Raw genomic sequence first — 13573 nt, forward strand, 5'->3', positions numbered from 1 at the left:
CATCTTGTGGAATACTTCAGGAATCCTCTTTGCAGACTTTTACATGGAATCCATTGTATAAAAGTAGAATTGTTGTAGTGGGAAACAAGGCAGGGCCTGGAATGAGGCTTGCCTGGGGCAGCATTGGACTTTCTGACCATGCTGGGGATGCAGAAAGGACCCAGTAGCATGAACTTCCTCCTGGTACAGGCACAAAGTCTCAGTTTCTGGTGGGGTCTGAGTACTGGAACCTTAAGCAGGTGTGAAAATTTTGTGAGCATTCAGGGTAACAGGTCCGCAAGTCTGCTATATTATTGATATATACCGTATTTTTCAGACTATAAGATGCATCCCCCACTCCCCCCAAATTTGGGAGGAATAATGGTTGTTAATGCTGCTGTTGAGTTCTGTTTACATTTACATTGGTGAAATATTTGTTATTAAATATTTTAACCACATTTTTTGCTTCAAAATTTTTTCCCTATTTTCCTCTAAAACCTAGGTGTATCTTATGGTCCAAAAAATACTTACAGTTGAGGCCTTCTGTTCCAGATGCTGCACTTCAGGGCAGAGTAGCTTATCCCTGACTTCTGGAAGGTCAGGGAGGACTCTGTGCTCAGCCCAGCTCCTGCCAGAAATGTCACTCTGGGCCTGCACTGTACTGCTGCTTCTGTCTGTTACTATCATGGTGCTTTAAAATGCATGTCTTTCTGCCAACAGTTGGAGCAGAGCCAGAAGGAGGCCTCAGACCTTTTGGAGCAAAACCGGCTCCTGCAGGATCAACTGAGAGTGGCTCTGGGCCGGGAGCAGAGTGCCCGGGAGGGCTACGTGCTGCAGGTAGGGCTAAGGGGCCACCTTGGTGCTCAAGATGCACTCAGGGCCTCCATGGAAAGGACCCCGGCAGGCTAGGAATGTGCAAAACCTGCCTGAGCAGGGGCCACTTCTCCCAAGTGCCATCCTCTGGCTTCTCTGCCCCAGGACTATGGCTTTCAGAGCCTGAAACTTCTGTATCTAAGGGTTTTTCCTTTGTTTTTTAATAAAATAATTTTGGTGTTTTTTTTCTTTTCCCTCTCAAAGTAACCCAATATATATTTATTATAAATACCATACATTTGCAAGTCACTTCTAAGTTGTTTATTTAAAAAAAAAAAAAAAAAAAAAAAAAACAGTAGTAGGCCTGTTTTACAGATTGAAGAAATTGAGTAACAGCCAGCCAAGTGCCTCCTTATGATTAAGTTAGTGGCAGATGTGGCAGTGGGTCCTCCTTCCTTTTCTGTGTCCATACCATACCTACAGGTAGACCTAGGCTATTACCACTAGCCCAATGGCCCGACTTCTTTCTACCTAGACTGAAGTTTGAGGGAGAAAATGTGGCTACCCAGCCCTGAGCCAGCCTAGAAGGGGAGATGAGGAGAGCCACAGCCTGAGTCCTAAGCTGAGGGCCCAAACTCAGTATCCACCACCAGAGATCTCTGTGCCACAGTCCTGCTCAGCAAGCAGATTCACAGAGACCATTGAGCACTACTGGGGGTGTCTCCCCAGGCAGTAGGTCAGCTGGACAGGGTGGGCCAGTGCAGGCTGGCTGTCCTGCAGCATTCTAGGCCCTATTCTAGTTCTAGAGTAGAAAATAACATACTCCTGCCCTGTGGAGTGACGTGCTGGTGGGGAGAGACAACTGACGAATGAGTACTGGAGAAAAGCAAAATGGGGTGATAGAACAGGACTCCACCAAAGCTGAGGACTCAGCTGTCAAGTCAGGGTTCTGGGTTTAAGTGTAGGCTCTGCCACTGACCAGCATAAGCTGGTGTCCCCTACCCCACAGCAGTAGCTTCTCCTAGATTGTCCAGACTTACACCTTGTCCTGAGGGCCCTTCAGGCTCTCGGTGATTCCAGGTCTATGAATAGTTGCTTCGTCAACATTTTCCAGATCATCATGCCTTGGCTGCCTCCAAGTCGTCCTGGGTACCTTGAGAACCCTCTAGGCAGAGTCTGCCTTCCTGCTGCTATCCATGCCATTTTTGTTGCTTTCTCTTTCTTTCTTCCATTTCTTTTTTCCCCAACTTGGACTGTGGCCCTGGGCTCCTGTGTGCCCTGCACCCTCCTCTCCAGCCCTTTCTGCCATAGTTATTGCTGTGCCAATTCAGTTATTTTTGTGCTCCAGGAGCTGATGATGGTGGGCATCATTCATACAGAGCTCACTGTGGGCTTTCTGGGTCATTTTTGCAGAACCTCCAGATCAGAGGAGCATCTTTTTAAACCTTGGTTGGGCCCCCATCCTACACAAATTCACTTAACATCAGGTGGTAAAGATACTAGCAGCAGAGTTTGCACATCTTAACCTCAGAACCTACCTCTGTGTCTAGCTTGGATGATTGCATGATCCTGCACCCAAGCTCTTATCAGTTGGCACTGGGCAGAACTGGCTTCTAAACACCTTCTCACTAGGTCTAATAGCAGGTTGCTTTTACCTCCCTTCACACTTTGGGAATGCTTATAATCAGAAGTCAGAATGAGCAAGGACCTTTGGGATTAAGGGTCAGAAGGAGTCTGCCCAGGAAGGGTGCTGTGCTAACTGTGCTGGGAGGAGGAGCTTGCATGGTTTGGACTTGCAGTGGAGTTGCAGTTATTATAACTTAATAACATAACTGAGTGTCACATCTGTGGCTTCCCCAGCAGACTGAGGCAGGCCAAATTCTTAGGCTGGGTTATTCTCACTTTTGTTCATGTTCTTATTTTTTTTCCTGTTATTAGTCCTGTCTAGTCTGCATGCCTTACCTTTTGGGGAGTTTTGTTTCATTTGTGTTTTGTTTTTTGCATGCTTCTTCACAGTTTCTTATTTGAGTTCCATGAAGGTTTATTTGTTTTGTTTATTATCATATTTTATTCCATGGTTTTTGTTTTCTCCTCATTTTATCTTCTTACAGGTAGAGATTAGTTCTTCTTGTTACTGTAGAGGACAAGCTCCACTTCCGAAAGGAAAATGTTCAGATGTCACCTTGCTGACATTCCTGAGCAGTTGCTTCCCTTCCTTCTCTCCCTGTCCTAGAAGGAAGTGACATCACTTGCACCCTGCCTCCTGTGCTTTTCTAGGGTTGATTGTCTAGAGCTGTGTACCTTTTGTTTTGCAAAACAAACAGATGCCCATGCTCTACTCCCCCTTCTTTCCTTCCTGTCTCTTGTTCTCAGTCTTTGTTTTTGCTTACCTGTTTATTCCATTATTCTTTTTGTTTGGTTACTTCTCCTAGAAGCTATTCGATTAGAGTTGTTTTGATGTTGTTATTCATGTTTTCTGTTTACCTGGAAGCAACACTTATCAAAATAATTAAGATGATTTGTTGGATTTTTTTTAAATGAAAAAAATTGTGCCGAGGATAATTATCAGCAAACCCACCAAGGAGCTTTTCTGTGGTTGACCCTGGCCAGAGGTGTGACACTCAGAACTGGGAAGCCCGAGTGTTTCTAACCAGTGTTTAATCGGTTTTTTTAAGACTGAAGTGGCCACCTCCCAACCTGGTGCCTGGCAGAGGCTCCACAGAGTCAATCAAGATCAGCAAAGGGAGCTGGAGGTCCAGTGCCGGCGCCAGGGGCTAACCACCCAGCAGACCCAGGCCCCGAAGCGCAGCTACGGGGAGGCCAAGGATACAATCCGGCACCACGAGGCTGAGATCCACAGCCTTCAGGCGAGACTCAGCAATGCTGCTGCTGAGCTCACCATCAAGGAACAGGCACTGGCCAAGCTCAAGGATGACCTGAAACTGGAGAAGGACAAGGTCTGTGAGCATTTGGAGGAATGGAAGCACAGCAAGGCAGCACTGAGTGGTCAGCTGCAGGCCAGTGAGCAGAAGCTCAAGAGCACAGAGGCCCTGCTGCTGGAGAAGACACAGGCACTGCAGGACCTGGAAACACAACAGGCGCTGCAGAGGGACCGGCAGAAGGAGGTGCAAAGGCTGCAGGAGCGCATCACTGATCTCAGCCAGCAGCTCAGCGCCAGTGAGCAGGCCCAGCGGCTGATGGAGGAGAAGCTGCAGAGGAACTATGAGCTGCTCCTGGAGAGCTGTGAGAAGGAGAAGCAGGTGCTGCTGCAGAACCTGAGGCAGGTGGAGGACAAGGCCAGTGCCTATGAGGACCAGCTCCAGGACCACGAACGACAGATGGAGCTCCTCCAGAAGGAGAAGCTTAGTGCCAGGTTTGAGGGCAGCGAGGCCGTGCACCAGCTGGAGGAGCAGCTGCGGGTGAAGGAGGCCAGCATCCACAAGCTGGCTGAGCATGTCCAAAGCCTCAGAGACGAGCGGGACCTGATCAAGCAGCGGTTCCAGGAGCTTATGGAGCACGTTGCCCTGTCTGATGGGGACGTTGCTGAGCTTCAGAAGAAGCTGAGGGGAAGAGAGGCAGACTACCAGAACCTGGAACACTCCTATAGGAGAGTAGCCAGCCAGCTCCAGAGCATGCACACTCTGCTGAAAGAAAAGGAGGAAGAGCTGAAGCACATCAAGGAAATGCATGAGAAAGTTCTGGAAAAGAAAGATCAGGACCTCAATGAGGCTTTGGTTAAAATGGTTGCCTTGGGGAGCAGCTTAGAGGAAACAGAAATGAAGCTCCAGACAAAGGAAGAGATTTTAAGGAAGTTCACGAAGGCATCATTAGAGGAAGTCGAGGAGCTGCAGAGCTCCCTGGAAGAAGCAGAAGAGGACGGCATTGCACTTTCAGGTCCACAGCTCCGAGCCTCAGGCTCATCTCCAGGCTTTCCACCCTTGAGACTCGAGGAGGACGACCCAGAGACTGCTCTTAGGGAGAAACATGGGCACAGCAGCCCTAGGACAGAAGTGAGCATGATGCCCCCAAAGTCAGAAGTGCCTGACAAGGAGGGGCACTCAAAGAACACAGCAAAATGTGAGCAGGGGGTACCCAGTGTGAAAAGGCAAAGAATCCGGTTCTCCACAATCCAGTGCCAGAAATACACCCAGCCTGATGGGTCCGAGAAGACCTGGACCAGCAGCACGTCTTCTGACACTAGTCAGGACCGGTCACCCTCAGAGGAAAGCATGTCATCAGAGGCCACCCTGAGCTCTCTCCCTGCAGCCAGTGATTCTGACACCTACCTTTCCATAATACACTCCCTGGAGACCAAGCTCTACATCACAGAAGAGAAGCTCAAAGATGTGACAGTGAAGCTGGAGAGCCAGCAGGGCCAGAGCCAGGAGGCCCTGCTCACACTGCACCACCAGTGGGCCGGCACCGAGGCACGGCTCCGAGAGCAGCTCCGTGCCAGCCTCCTCCAGGTTGGCATGCTGGCCTCCCAGCTGGAGCAGGAAAAACAGGCTAGGGCAAAGATAGTTGAAAATCACGTCGGGGAGCTTGGCAATTTCCACGTAAAAAACACTGAGGCCTTGGCTTGCCTAGAAAATTGCCGTGAACAATTACGATCTCTGCCGGGGTCTGGCCAGGAGGAAGCACAGGAGGCAGAAGTGGGCCCCCTGGCCAGCATGGAGAGAGTGTTAGTCCACGCCATCCAGGCCCTACGTCACTGGCCAGCCCCTGCAGACAGTGGGGCCCATGCTCAGCTAGAGGAAGGGAGCATCTTGGAGAAAGGGAAAGAGACTTCGCAGCAGCCATCTCACCTGCCTGAACTGACTGAGCAGGAGCAGCTCAAGCTACTTTCTGATCAAATAGCTTTGGAAGCCTCACTGATAAACCAAATAGCAGACTCTTTAAAAAATACAACATCAGATATCTCACGCGTTCTCCATGAGATTTCTCAGTCAGGGAGGTTGCCCCTAGAGTCTGGAAGTGCTGCAGTCTGTCTTGGGGCCGCAGCAGATACCTGGGCTAAGAAGGTGCTGGTGGATGGTGAATTCTGGAGCCAGGTTGAGTCCCTGAGTAAGCACCTTGGGATGCTGGGAGGAGAGGCAGCCAGTGCATCAGGGGGTGAGCAGCAGAGCATCCCACAAGCCCTGGTCCCTGCCCTGGCAGATGCTACATGGGTCAGGGCGGAGCTCAGCTTTGCTGTGCAATCATTGAGGGAGTCATTCCACCGTCGGTTGCAGAGCATCCAGGAGACTCTCCGGGGGACCCAGACGGCCCTGCAGCAGCATAAGCACATGCTGAGGGAAATCCTGGGAACCTACCAAACCCCTGAATTTGAGAAAGTGATGCAGCAGGTCTCGGAAGCCCTCACGCTTCCAGCAGTCATTGCAGATGGTGTGCAGGTGTCCTGGGACTTGAGCTCTTTAGGAGAAGAACTGAGTCATCAAGATGTAGCCAGCTCCCAGGAACCCTTTCATTTGTCTGATCAGAGCTCTGGGACCCTCGTTGCTATTCAGGAAGAACTCGCCCTGCAGCTTAAAGATAAGGCCAGCCTCTTAAGAGATATATCTGCCTCTTTAACTTCTTTCTCCACTGTGGAATCAGTAAGAGATTGTCAGAAGCTTCTTCAGGTATCCCAAAATCTTTCCTATAACACTTATTTGGGAGGCCTTGGTCAATATTCTTCATTATTAGTTAAAGATGCAATTATTCAGGCGCAGGTATGTTATGCAGCCTGCAAAATCCGGCTGGAGTATGAAAAGGAACTCCAGTGCTACAAGGAGTCCTGGCAGAGCACAGGGGCCTCCTGTCAGGAGCATGAGCAGGCTGTAGGGGCCCTGAGGGAGGAATACAAGGAACTTCTCCAGAAGCAGAAGAGCGAGTACCTGGAAGTGATTGCTGTTGTTCAAAGGGAAAATGCAGAGCTCAAGGCCCAGGTCACCCAGCTAGACCATCAGCAGAAGTACCTGGAAGAAGTGGAAAGCAAGCACAGCGAGAACATGTTTGCCCTGCAAGGGAGGTACGAGGAGGAAATCAGGTGTGTGGTGGAGCAGTTAAACAGAGCAGAGAATACACTGCAGGCTGAGCACAGCAGAGTCCTCAGCCAGCTGGATGCCTCCGTCAGAGACAGGGAGGACTTGGAGAGGCACCACGTGGAGCAGATGCAGACCCTGGAGGACAAGTTCCAGCTTAAGGTCAAAGAGCTACAGACCATCCATGAGGAAGAGCTGAGGACCTTGCAGGTGCACTACTCCCAGAACCTCCAGTGCCTGCAGGAGAGACTCTGCCACTACCAGGGGCGGCCCCCAGAAACTCTCCTGGCTGGCAGCCCCCAGGAGCTGCCTGCCTCCATCTGGCCAGCTGACCAGTCCCAGGAGCCTCTGCAGGTGGCCACTGGGGAGACTGATTCCATGACAGGGCTGAGAGAGCGCATCCAGGAGCTGGAGGCACAGATGGACATCATGCGGGAGGAGCTGGAGCACAAGGACCTAGAGGGCAACACAGTCACGCTGCGGGAGAAGTACCAGAAAGACTTTGAGAACCTTAAGGTTTTGAAGCATCGTTTAATTGTAAAGCAGTCAAGAGGCAGGCACTTGCCTGCTTTTGGGGGGCAGTGTCTGGTGTATTGGACTCTCAGGGTGGAGCTAGGAGATAGTTCTTGGCCCTCAGTTACTGTGTAAACAGAATGTGGTCAACATTCTGTATATTTGACTCTTCACTTACCATGGTGTGACCCCAGAGCAGGCCCTGAGTTAGGGTCTAGCATCCTGTTCAGTATCTCCTACCAGGAAAGAACTAGCAGAACAGGATCACTGGTGAGAGAGGAAGTGTAGTCTCTCCATAGCCCTTCCACCTGCTTCTGGAAGCTGCTCTGTGTTCCCCCAGCAGGGGAAGCCCCTGTTCTCCTCCTCAGCCCCTCACAGCCTCACCCTCTCCCACCCCAACTCCAGGCTGGTGCAAACCCACACTTAAGGAGAACTACCCAGGATAGACAGTCCAGAGGCACTCTTGAAGGACTGTCTTCTTAACTGTCCTAAGAGAACAGAGTTTGTGGTTCCCCAAAGGTAGGACTATTTGCAATATATTGTTAAGAGTCACTTTCCCATCCCAAATCTCTGGGGAACTAGTGTTTAATGGGCATTCTGTGTCAGGAATTTAAGAGCAACTTTCAGCTGTTGGTATTCCTTCTTAGGAGCTTTGAGAAATCATAGTTTTCTTGTCACTGTCCCCCACACCCCTACCCTGTTTCACATTCTACCTCATTAGGCAGAATACCCAGGTCCTGGCACTCAAAGGTGACATTCCAGGCTGTGAAGGGGTTCAGTTTCTTACCCTTCCCCTTTATGAAGAGACACCTGTGTGTGTGCATGTGGCTACCCAGTAAATCCCCTAAGCTCACTGATGACATCCTCTTCAGCTTCTCACCATCTCTTGGAGCTACACCACAAACCGCCCAGGTCTGTCTCAGGCCCTCAGTCTCCAATCGGCCCCCCAGTGAGATGACCCCCATGCAGCACAGAGTTAGCTCCCACTGCAGGTGGCTGCTTTGCTGCTGTTGCCAAACATTGTGCTAATGCTGCTGTTCAGCAAGATGCATATGGTTTTGTTTCCCAGCAATTCACGCCTCGAGCTCTGAAAGAAAACTAGACATGTGTTCTATGTTGGCAGCATATTCTTTACTGATGACATAGCCCACTCATCTAAGACAAGTACGTGTTGCTGCCAGCAAGCACCTGGGTGGCCAAGAGGCTGTCTTCACTGTTCTTGTGCTTGGTCAAACCCTTTTGAAAACTAATGAATTATGAGAAAGCTTCAACAGCTATTTTCCAAATGTGCTCAAATGATGCCCCTGTGATAGTCAGTGCATGTCAGCACAGCATTCAGGTGGGCCTTTAAAAGTGATTTGCGCAAACATTGTCCTAATGCTTTCCCTACCCACAAGACCCCAGCATTTCTGCATAGGCAAGTGATTGGGCACATACATATCTTGAGTGCACAAGGGGCCTGAGTGCCTGCTCCCCACCACAGGGACTGTTTACTGTCTGCTCCACCAGAGCCTGCTGCACAGTGAGGCTGTTTCAGCTCCCACATCAGTCAGCTGGGCTTACGTAAGGCTTTGGGCAAAGTGGTTGCCTCACACCCCAGTTAGCAAGATATCAGGAAAGAGAATACTGGCCACAGATGGTGCCAGGACCCAGTGTCCTTCAGTGGTGACATAGGTCCATGGTGTTCTCATTAACACCCTTGAACACACAGAAATTAGAACCAGACAGAACTCTTGAGGGGACCTGGCTAATGCTGTTACTTTGTGCAGCTTTTTGTCTGGATTGGGGAGCCTGAGGCTTGGGCCTGATGGCCCCTCTGCCACAGCCACAGGCTGAAGCCTTCCCTCGTGATTCTGCACAATAGTCATTGAGGAACTTAATTATTGATCCCAGGGATTTTTGGCTTAAAAATCAAAATTTGTTTACAGAGAAATTATTTTGAACACATATGCTCTCCAAGGAAGCAACTAGTCTTCAAAGGTACCTCAGAGTTTCTGTGGGAAGAATTTTGACCATTATTTAAATATTTTAAAGCACTCAAATCAAACTAATACTTACAAGATCTACTAGCTGTGTGTTAACCAAGAAGCCATATGTGAACCAAACCACACAGGAAAGATGACGGTGGGTGGAGAGCAGGTGAGGGGCCAGGAGACACAGCACCAGGATTCCCCCAGCTACCTTGTAGCATGTGGGTGGTGAAAGGAGACCACCAGCTTCCAGGCAGAGCTTCTGGGAGAAGTAGTGCCCAGTTAATAGTGAACAACAGTTAAAACCATATGCCCAGTACAACAAATCCGTGGCAGTGATATCCAGACTGTGATCATGAGTTTGAAAATACTGAATAGAGAACCTCAGAAAGGCCTCACAATTACTGTGGTGGCTTAAAGACAACCAAGCATGGTAATTTGATTTCTTGGAATTTTTTTTTTCTTGAATCCATGTGTAAGAAGATCAACCAAATAATATAGGGTCAGAAGGAGGAAGCCTCCACTATACTTGCACTTGTAATGTAGCATGCCACATTTCTTCCATTTAAAAAAAAAATCACTGAAAGGCCTGGTCGCTATTCAGAAACAGATCTTGCAAAGAATTTAGACAGAAAGTGTGACTTCGTGCACAAAACAGCTATACACACCACCTCTTTGCATCTGTGTGGGACACCTACCTGCCCGACTGACAAGAGCAACTTTGATAAGCCAGGCCTGGGCTTCCCAGTGTAGCTGTGGGATGGTTCAGTCCCTTCTTAGGGCCATACCTGTGTCCTTCCCCTGCAGTTCCAGGTAAAAAAACCAGGACAGGTTGTAATGAGGCATAGGCAGGTTTAGAGAACAGTTTTTCTGCTCTGTGTCTCAATACAATCAGTGCAGTCACTAGTTAATTTGTACCCCCTCTTTGTACTCCTTCAAAAGAAAAAGAAGGAAGACGCAGGGTGGAAGAGAAAAGATCATATAGCCTAATGTAATTCCCTCATGGACACCAGAGAGGTTAAATGACCCCCTGAGGGTAGCCAGCTAGACAGTGGCAGGGCTAGGCCCCTTGGAGCCCTCCAGCTGACAAAGTCATGACTGTGACTTATTTGTGAAATGCACTGGTGCTGAGAGCTACTCATTGCGTAAACTCAAACCAGACACGGCCAGCCTCAGCACACTCGCCTCTCTTGTCAGTCCTTCCTGTAACTCTATCATGGTCCAGGATGGGCTAGTTTAGATTCCACTGCAGCCTCTTGCACTCACAATGCCAACTCTTCACAGGATTCAGGTCACACAAATAAGACAATTTATAGATGTAAGCACCCTTTTGTAAGTGCTTTCATAACATAAAATACTCAGTATCATCAGTGAACATCTCCAGACAGCCATTTGGTGACCCCACTGGCTCAGTGCTCACCTTCAGAGAGTGTGTTGTCTGGAGCAGGCCTTGCTGCTGGCTTGTTAAACAGGACACCCGACTCAAAGAAACAAAGGATAAAGTCCCCTTTGTATCTTGCAGGCCACATGTGAACGTGGGTTTGCAGCAATGGAGGAAACACACCAGAAAAAGATTGAAGATCTCCAGAGGCAGCACCAGCGGGAACTGGAGAAACTGCGGGAGGAGAAAGACCGTCTCCTGGCTGAGGAAACTGCGGCCACCATCTCAGGTGGGAGCTGGGCACGGTGGCCAGTTTAACCCAGAGGGCAGGACAGATGGAGGACTTTTCCTGAGCTGAATTTACAGCTCAGAGTAATGATTGATCTTTGTGCTGTCTTTTGTTTGAAATTTGAGCTTCACGATCCAAGAAAATTCTTCTTTATTTCATTTTTCAGTTATAGTTTACATTCAATATTATTTTGTATTAATTTCAGGTGAACAGAATAGTGGTTAGGCAATCCTATACTTTATAAATTGTTTCCCCAATATTTCCAGTGCCACCAGGTACTGTACATAGTAATTTCATTATTATTGACTATATGTCCTACACGGTACTTTATATCCTGTTACTATTTTATAACTACCAATTTGTGCTTCTTAATCCCTTCACGTTTTTTATCCAGTCCCTCAATCCCCTTCCCATCCGGCAACCATCAGTCTGTTCCTTGTATATATGAGTCTGTTTCAATTTTGTGTGTTTATTGCCAATAAACAGAACAGAAGTACTGCCAGCACTTCTGCTCTTTAGGTTCCACATAAAAGTGAAATCGTATGGTATTTGTCTTTCTCTGACTTATTTCACTTAGCGTAATTCCTTCTACATCCATCCATGTTGTCAGAAACCAGTAAGGTTTCATTCTTTTTTATGACTAATACTCTGTTGTATATACATACCACAGCTTTTTTATCCATTCATCTATTGATGGGCACTTGGGTTGTTTCCATATCTTGGCTGTTGTAAATAATACTGCAGTGAGCATAGCAGTGCATATATTCTTATGAATTAGTGTTTTAGATTTCTGCAGATGAATACCCAGAAGTAGAACCACTGGGTTATAAAGAACTTCCAATTTTAATTTTTTTATATACATTTTTTTAAATTTTTATTTTAATTGTTCAATCCTCCCAATTTTAATTTTTTGAAGACCCTTTATACTGTATTCCACAGTGGCTACACCAGTCTGCATTCCCACCAATAGTGCACAAAGGTTCCTTTTTCTCCCCATACTTGACAGCATTTGTTTGTTTTTTTTGATTTATTGATTATAGCCATTCTGACAGGTTGAAGTAATATCTCATTGTGGTTTTAATTTGCATTTCTCTTATGATTAGTGACATTGAGCATCTTTTCATGTTTATTGACCATCTGTATGTCCTCTTTGGAGAAGTGTCACTTCAGGTCCCCTGCCTATTTTTAAAATGAATTATTTCTTTGGGTGGTTGAGTTGTCTGATTTCTTTATAAATTATGGATATTAATCCCTTATCTGATGTACCATTGGCAAATATATTCTCCCAGTCAGTTGGTTGTCTTTTTTTAAAATATTTTTTTTTAATTTTTAATAACAGTTGATGTGTACAATATTATATTAGTTTTAGGTGTATAACCCTGTGATTATTACTTATGGGGTGATCACCCTGTTAAATCTAGTACCCATCGGACACCATATATACTTATTACAATATTATTGACTATATTCCCTGTATTGTAGTTTATATCCCCATGACTATTCTATAACGAGCAATTTGTACTTCTTACTCCCTTCTCTTTTCTCACCCATCCCTAAACCTGTTTGCATCTGGCAACCATAAACAATTGTCTGTATCTATGAGCCTTGTTTTGGCTGCTTGTTCATTTATTTTGTTTGGTTTTTGTATGTTTGTTTGTTTTGGATTCCAAATATAAGTGAAATCATAGGGCATTTGTCTTTCTCTGCCTGACTTCATTTAGCACAGTACCCTCCATCCGTTAGCACAAGGTCCATCCATGCTGTTGCAGATGGTAAGATTTCATTATATTTATGGATGAGTCACATTTCATTGTATATATGCACCACTTGTTCATGCATTCATTTGATGATGTACATTTAGGTTGTTTCCATATCTTAGCTATTGTAAATAATGCTGCAGTGAACATATGGGTGCATGCATGTCTTTTTGATTTAGGGTGTTGGGCTTCTTTACATAAATGCCCAGAAGTAGAATTGCTGGGTCCTTTGTTGTCTTCTCTTATCATAGCCTTTGTTTTAAAGTTTATTTTGTCTGGTATAAGTATTGCTACTACAGCTTTTATTTTAATATTTCTTTTTCAATGAAACATCTTTTCTATCCTTACTTTCAGATGTGTGTCTTTCAATCATAAGTGAGTCTCTTGTAGACAGCTTATTTAAGGGTCTTGTTTTGTTACCCATTCAGCCATTGTGTGTCCTTTGATTGGAACATTTAAATCAACTTGCATTTAAATAATTGTTGACAGATAGGTATTTATTGCCATTTTATTATTCATATTATTGATCTTTCATTCTTAAAGAAGACCGTTTAACATTTCTTATAATACTGGTTTGGTGGTGGTGAACTTGTTTATTAGCTTTTTCTTGTGTAGGAAACTCTCTGTCTGTTCTTTGATTCTAAGTGATAGTTTTCCTGGATAGAGTGGTCTTGGTTGTAGGTCCTTGCTTTACAACCCTTTGAATACTTCATGCCAATCCTTCAGGCCTGCAGAGTTTCTGTTGAGAAGTCAGCTGACAGTCTTACGGGAGCTTCCTTGTAGGTACACTGCTTTTTAAGCAGAAAACTACTTTTTCTTGCTGCTTCTAAGATTCCGTCTTTGTCTTT

The 13573-nt window shown here is 46.6% G+C and overlaps 1 protein-coding gene across 11 annotated transcripts in view; it reads left to right on the forward strand.

The window, feature by feature from the left end:
• Positions 1–13573, forward strand: part of LOC114515066 (myosin phosphatase Rho interacting protein) — a 172466-nt gene that overhangs the window by 126496 nt on the left and 32397 nt on the right. For 9 of the 11 annotated variants that reach the window (XM_036032830.1, XM_036032832.1, XM_036032833.1 and 6 more), the window contains 3 exons: positions 700–816; positions 3468–7331; positions 10821–10968. In XM_036032830.1, coding sequence (XP_035888723.1) covers positions 700–816; positions 3468–7331; positions 10821–10968 — 4129 coding nt within the window. The remainder of the gene's footprint in view (positions 1–699; positions 817–3467; positions 7332–10820; positions 10969–13573) is intronic. The other 2 variants (XM_036032838.1, XM_028534335.2) reach the window with 1 other exon arrangement.

This window comes from Phyllostomus discolor, chromosome 8 (assembly GCF_004126475.2).
Source record: "Phyllostomus discolor isolate MPI-MPIP mPhyDis1 chromosome 8, mPhyDis1.pri.v3, whole genome shotgun sequence".
Taxonomy (NCBI): Eukaryota; Metazoa; Chordata; class Mammalia; order Chiroptera; family Phyllostomidae; genus Phyllostomus; species Phyllostomus discolor.